Here is a 6931-nt window from a genome sequence, read left to right as displayed (position 1 = left end):
GGCAGGGCGAACTGTGGATCGGAAGGAGCCCGGGACGGCGGGCATGCTGGGTCGTGCGGGCAGCGCGGTCGTTTGGCCCAGACATGTGGGCGGTTTTGCCACACACCGGACGTGCGGGCTATGGCTGCGCGCGCCCGGACGCGGTCGTGCGGGCGGGTTCTTCTCCATGCCACACGAGGCGTGCGGCACAACCACCCAATACACCACACGGTGTCCATAAATAAATCAATTACTTCGTATGGTATAGACCGTATAGGTATAGAGCTAGAAAATCCTCTCTCGCTCCATCAGTCTACGAGACACACCAAAAGTACATTTATGCTATCTCAAAAAGAGAAGTACATTTATGCAGATCGCACACAGCGTTCGTCGTGGTAGCAAGATTGAAGCGACATGTCCGAATTAAGCAAGGTCAGACAGACTCAACAGTGTAGTCGGCGACCAAAGTCAAACAAACATTCAACTAGCTGAGCTCCAGGAAGCGTCGGGCCATGAGGTGCTTGGCTTGGGACAGGTCGGACGGCGGGAGCACCTCCACGACGACGCCGTCGACGACGAGGCACACGAGGTCGGCGATCCGCTGGATCTGCCTCACGCTGTGCGAGACGATCACCGTGGTGATCCCCCGCGCCTTCTTCAGCCGCACGATGGCCTCCTCGATGTTCTGCGTGGAGATGGGGTCCAGCGCGCTCGTCGGCTCGTCCAGCAGCAGCACCTCCGGGTCGTTGGCGAGGGTGCGGGCCAGGGCGACGCGCTGCGCCTGGCCGACGGACAGCTCCGACGCCGGCCGGGAGGCCAGGGCGGGGTCCAGGTCCGACAGGCCCAGCAGCTCCTCCACCTGCGCGTCGGTCAGCGTCTCGCCGCGCAGCCGCGGGCCGTACCGCACGTTGTCCGCCACCGTTCCTGCAGCACAGCAGCAGCGCAGATGGTTCACATCAGATCAGACAGAGCCGCAGATCCAGCATGCAATTGAAGTCAACGATGGAGCATTTGAATGGCAGATGCGTACCGTGGAACATGGCGGGGAGCTGGAAGAGCATGCCGACCCTGCGGCGGAGCGCGAGGACGTCGAGGCCGCGGATGTCGGCGCCGTCGAGGGTGACGGCGCCGGGGGCGGGCTCCCAGAGGCGGTTGAGGGCGCGGAGCAGCGTGGACTTGCCGCTGCCGCTGGGGCCGATGACGCCCATCACCACCCCGCGCGGCACGTCCAGGTCGGACCCGGGCACGGTCGGCTCGCCGTCCGGCCCCGGCGGCCGCAGCGTCAGCCCGCGCACCCGTATCTTGGGCCCGTCGCCGCCGTCCACGTCCACGTCCAGCAGATGCTGCCTCATGGCATCATCTGCACGTACGTGGTCCGTTTGGCACAACATCGATCGAGAACAAAAAGGTCTCAGGATTTTCGCGACAAGTAATTCCGAACGGATGGAGTAGGAAGGAACCTCAACCAATGATCATACAATGCATCTCGAGTTTGGTTTGGTGGATGGAATTACCTGGAGCTGGAGACGAGCCCATTGGCACCTCACTGGAGGGAGGAGCCTTCCAAGGAACGTGCTGGCTGGGTGGGAGTCGCCTTCCGTCCTTTTATTATCTTCTCCCCAAGAATTCGTGGCTCCAACTGAGGTGGGTACGGTGGCTTTTCTTGCGCGACTCCGCTCCGGCGCTGCAGTCTCCGCTTAAACTAGATACTAGAATACACAAAGAGGCCTTCCGTGTCTAGTTTACTATATATGCCCATCACAAAAAATACTTTCTCCGTCTCGTAATATAAGACGTTTTTGCAAGCTACAAGCTAAAACAGCTTGCAAAAGCATCTTAGATTGTGGGGCGGAGGGAGTAGCTTATAATTTAAGAGTCGAAAATAGCGAAGCTTGCGGTACATTCTGGATTTGCTAGGATCTCGCAATGCAAGATTTTGTGTTTGATGTTCAAGTTACGCTGCTTCCTGATGCATAAGGTAAGGTTGCTTGATCATCTCGCGGGGAGCTCCTTAGGATTGCTTGGCCGGGTTATCCGTAGTGGTGTTTGATAGGTCTATTTTTTGCTCGATGTATTCCTGTTACATGCCTATCTACTTTGCAGACTTTATAAATGTAGTCGAGAGCTATGAAACGTTTGTGTTGTGGTTTTGTGTTGGCTTTAATAAAAGTTGGGGCAGAGGGGAAACCCCTTTGATTCAAAAAAATGTTTATACGTCATTCAACTATTCTCGATGAATGGCTCTTATTTTCCTCAACCACTATAAAACTTGTATTATGTTTAACTGAAACATATGAATCCATATATATATATATATATATATATATATATATATATATATATATATATATATATATATATATATATATATATATATCTAGCATCCTTGGTTAAAGACGTACAATTAGATTTTCATGAACTTTCTCAAAATATATTTTTCAGATGCTATAATAAATTCACTAAATTATTTTTATTTTATTGTCGAACATAAATAATATATAGTTCAACAATATCATTTTGAAGAACAAAAAAATTCATTGTGAATGACAGGTAGAGATTTCGTAGTGTCAATATATATGAGGACTAGAGAAGAACCAAAATGGGACAGGGTCAATTTCACAGGGGTTTCCTCCCTTCTTTGGTGTGGGCTTGGAGGACTGGTTCCTAATTTGGCGCATGCAGTTATCGTTACACAGCAGGCTAGAGTCAACGCACCCATGAGCCTGTCAGAAGCGTGTCACAAGTATTATCCTCAACCTTACAAACTAGATGGTCAGCATTACTGATGTCAGTATGAAGTGGGATATGGTGCATCAATTTCGACTCCAGATCACTTCACTTCTTTTGAGTATCAAGTACATAATGCCCAACCCGCGTTGCTGCAGAAACCGTGCCAAAACAAATTCATAAATGGGTGCTTAAAAACAACAAAAACAAATAATGAAAAATCAAATTTACAAAGGTTCTTGGTTTATACTTACTTATTATGTAAACAATAAACATGCGAAGCACTTCCTCTGTTCCAAAATACTTGAGCTTCTGGGTTTGTCCCAAGTCAAACTTTTTTTAAGAACAGTCACAAATTATGAAACGGGGAGCAACGGATATGTGTTGTTAATTATATCCATCCTGTTTAAGAACGCGTCATCGATCATCTCTGGAACAAGCTTCTGCTAAAGGCCTTCAGGAAACAGACAGTGCCAAGTGCCAACACCCTTGATCTCTGGCGTTCATATCCTGAATGGACCGAATAAGGCGTCTTGCTCCTTCAAGCTTCTCTACATCCGGCACCAAGGAAATTCGGTGGTTCTTAGCACGAGTGTTGGGCAATGCTATGATGCAATGCCTGATTTCCTGGCTGCATCTTTGCCTTCAGAGTGTAATCCAGCATTGCGTAGTAAAACCTGGATTGCTCTAAAAATGATAATCTCCAGCAGTCTGAACTCGGATGGATCATAATTTCGTAGGTGTTGCACCAGTATGAAAACGAGGAGCTTCAAAAGATACTGAAAGTCTAGCAAGAATGGACCAACATATAGATATGCAATCTCTGTTTCCTAGACAGAAAAACGCAATACTGTATCTAGACAAGTGAAAAAAAGTGGGAATACACTGACTGAAGTTGGGGGATACGTATGGAATCATTTGGCACAATGACCCAACCATTGAGAATCTCTCGTGCCTATGGTAAGGACCACATCACATCAGTGCAGTCTCAGTGCCATTTTTATAGAGAAACGAATGACATGGACCAGCGGTTAAGGGTCAGTCTTGAAATATACTCCCTCCGTAAAGAAATATAAAGAACGTTTATAGATCACTAAAGTAGTGATCTAAACGCTCTTATATTAGTTTACAGAGGGAGTAGTAGGAAACACAAACCAACAACAAAAGGCAAGAGCTGCAGAGCAGGAAAGTTCATGCGCGGCTTATTATTGCCTTCTTTGTGCAGACTGTAGCATATGGGCTCTCTGGACTGAAGATGCAAAATTGCATGTGCAGAGCAGTTGGACAAGTTCACTGACACTTAGCTGCAAAGAAAAAGATGGCCCGCATTTGTTGACAAAAACGACTACCAGTAGCAAACTTCTTTTCATTCAGATCCAAAGGCAAACGATGTCAACATCCCCCAAAAAAAGGCAAACATGTCTGAATCTTCCATGCAAGAACAAGCCTTAGAGGCTTAGAACTTACTTCCTCCGTTCCAAAAATAAGTGTCGTGGCTTTAGCACAAAACTGAACTAAAACCGCGACACTTATTTTGGAACGACGGAGGGAGTGCGTACCAAGAATGGAACAATTCTGCCAGAACAAAACACACCTTTGATTTGATCCACCAAAACCTTGAGCTGTTGATTCATCCAGCTCCTTTACATTCATATGCTACTTCTCTGCTGCCGGAACTATTTAAAACCTTGGTAGACAACTTACCAGATTACTCCATCCGTCCCAAAATAAATGTCTTGGTACAAAGTTGTACTAAAGTTGAGACACTTTATATATCTATATGATGAAAGAGAAGGCGACAAGGTATCATCACAATCACAAATCATTAAACGGGGAGCAACAGATCTGTGATATTACAGTATCCACATCCATCCATCCTGTTTAAGAACACGGCAGTCTGAAATCTCTGTATGAAACAAGGAACTTCAACAGATACTAAAAGTCCGCAACTGATGGCCATAGCTGGTCTAGCCAGAGTGAACCAAACATATGCAACCCGACCTTTTGAAATTTCCGTTTCCTACGAAAAATAAAACAGCGGTGCAGATGTGGCTCACACTTTAACCTTATCTGGCCAAGTTAAAGATGGGAATGCACTCAAGTTGGGGCACATATGGAATCATTTACCACAAGGAGAGGACACCCACCATTGAGAACTCTCATGCCCTTGGTAAGGACCACATCAGTGCAGCCTCAATGCCATTTATAGAGCAGGCAAGGGCATGGACCAGTGGCTGCAATGGAGTGTGTTAACGGTCTTCAAATATAGGAAACGGAAAAACTAACAAAGAGGAAGAGTTGCAAGACATGAACGTCCATACACAGCTTATTGTTGCCTTCTTTTGAGTAAATTGTAGCATATGGGCTGCATGTTTGTGAACTTGCCCAAAGATAGATACTGTATATGCTAGTACATGTTTCAGCAACATGTTACAAGTTTAGAACAGTACTTCACTGGCGATGATAGGTAGGGATAAAGTACCATCGCAAATATTCAGCCTGTTTAAGAATTGAATAGTCCGAACTCTCAAGGATCATAATTCAGGCGTTGCGCAAAGAAAACAAGAACAGATAAATGTCCTCAAAAAGTGGCCCTACATAGCTAGCTGATCTAGCAAGAGCAAACATATACAGGCAAGACCTTCAAATGCCTGTTTCCTAGACTAAAACAAAATACACGAGTGCCAATCGGTTTATACTGTATCCTTACCTAGACAAGTTAAAGATGTGAATACACTGACTGAAGTTGGGGATACATATGGAATCATTTGGCACAAGGACCCCACCATTGAGAACTCTCATGCCTTCTGTAAGGACCACACCAGTGCAGCCTCAATGTCATTTGTAGAGCAATGAACAGCATGGACCAGTGGTTAACAGACAGTCTACAAAATATAGGAAACAGAAACTAACAACAAAAGTGCAAGAGTTGCAGAGCAGGAAAGTTCATACACAGCTTATATTATTCCCTTCTCTGTGTAAGCTGTGTAGCATATGGGCCATATGTGGCTATTTCTAATAATGAGACACAGCAGCTCAAAGTTCTCTGGCTCGTGATCTTGTCCATGGATAGGCATATGGCATATGTTTTGGAGGCAACAACATGTTACAAGTTTAGAACAGTATATACCTTTACTGATTGGAAGAATTGATACGAATATTATTATAATGTAAATAATTACACCTGATACACTAATCTGGACAGCACAGTCCTGATTCCATCTATAAGCAATGTCTTAAAAGAACAGAGCAGCAGCAAATCTGCAACTTATGCTAAATCTTCCTGACTCTAAGTTGGGCTTAATAATGTACTGCAGAAAGAATGTAGCTGCTGAACAACTTACAGAGTTAGCCACTTCTAAGAAACCAAGTAGATTCTGAAGAAAAAGTTGCTTGTGCTGCTGCCCTCTTCTAAAATGTATGGCATTCAACCTGAGCCACTCAAACGAAACCAAAAAGTCCTCTTCCAAACAAGCGCGAGCTTCTCCTCCTCCCCCTGTTTGCGGCTCTGTTGCTCCTCATCGGCGTCAGGTAAAACCGCAGCATCCCATTATCGAAGTTCCCAGGAGAAGTGTAATGCACGCTCCTGCTCCTGCTGATCCTGCATTCCTTGTTCCTGAGCCAATCCGTGCGGAAATTCTGCTCCTCCCCATTAGCCGTGTGAGCTTGTGATCTTCTGCTTGTGCTCTGGCTTGCTCTGCCAGGAAGTGCCGACCCGTTGCGGCCATGGTGAATTTCGCCATTTTCGATGTCTGTTGTCTCCCCATTTTTGCACCTCCTGGTTTCCCTCCTCGACTCCGAGAAGGACCGGTCAAGAGCGTGCTCCCCCTTCCTCACGAACTCCTTGAGTGGACTCGTGATGCTGCGATCCCACACCCTGCTCCACCTGTTGGACCTCCGGCGCCGGACACCTGAGGCTGACACGGTTATCTCCAGGCCGGCGTCACTGCAGCTCCTCCTCTCCCTGAACCTCGGCCCCTCGCCGCCGGCCACATCGGCGGAATGCCCCCCGTTCCTGCTCTCGGATGCCACCCCGGCAGCAGGGCGCTCCCCGGCCGGTTCCTCTGCATTGCTGTGCCTGACCCTGGTGACGCCATCGGAGGGCTCCTCTAGGCACGCGAAGGAGCAGGCGAAGGCCCTGCCCACCATGGAGCCGTCCCAGGAGTGGCGGGGCGGGTCCAGGGAGGAGCCCCCCCTGCCACCGGGCGGCGGCTCCCGGCAGATC

General features: G+C 47.6%; 2 protein-coding genes across 3 annotated transcripts in view; both read right to left on the bottom strand.

The window, feature by feature from the left end:
* Nucleotides 1–202: 202 nt before the first annotated feature.
* Nucleotides 203–1607, bottom strand: LOC119289536 (protein STAR1-like). Of its 2 annotated transcripts, XM_037568840.1 has the most exons (3): nucleotides 1494–1607; nucleotides 1010–1339; nucleotides 203–903 (listed from the first exon to the last, which is right to left on the bottom strand). In XM_037568840.1, exons 1-3 carry the CDS (start codon nucleotides 1513–1515, stop codon nucleotides 464–466), a joined length of 792 nt encoding a protein of 263 aa, XP_037424737.1. In that variant the 5' UTR covers nucleotides 1516–1607; the 3' UTR covers nucleotides 203–463. The 2 variants fall into 2 exon arrangements, with proteins under 2 accessions (XP_037424737.1, XP_037424736.1); XM_037568839.1 differs by having other exon boundaries at nucleotides 1010–1547.
* Nucleotides 1608–4976: 3369 nt separating this feature from the next.
* LOC119287638 overlaps nucleotides 4977–6931 on the bottom strand; it is a 3263-nt gene continuing 1308 nt past the window's right edge. Inside the window, exon 2 of the mRNA XM_037567218.1 lies at nucleotides 4977–6931. Within this exon, the coding sequence (XP_037423115.1) occupies nucleotides 6148–6931 (784 nt within the window). The 3' untranslated portion in view covers nucleotides 4977–6147.

This window comes from Triticum dicoccoides, chromosome 4A (genome assembly GCF_002162155.2).
Source record: "Triticum dicoccoides isolate Atlit2015 ecotype Zavitan chromosome 4A, WEW_v2.0, whole genome shotgun sequence".
Classification (NCBI taxonomy): Eukaryota; Viridiplantae; Streptophyta; class Magnoliopsida; order Poales; family Poaceae; genus Triticum; species Triticum dicoccoides.
The sequence above is the reverse complement of the archived record's forward strand: the minus strand, read 5'-3'. Positions and strand labels throughout refer to the sequence as shown.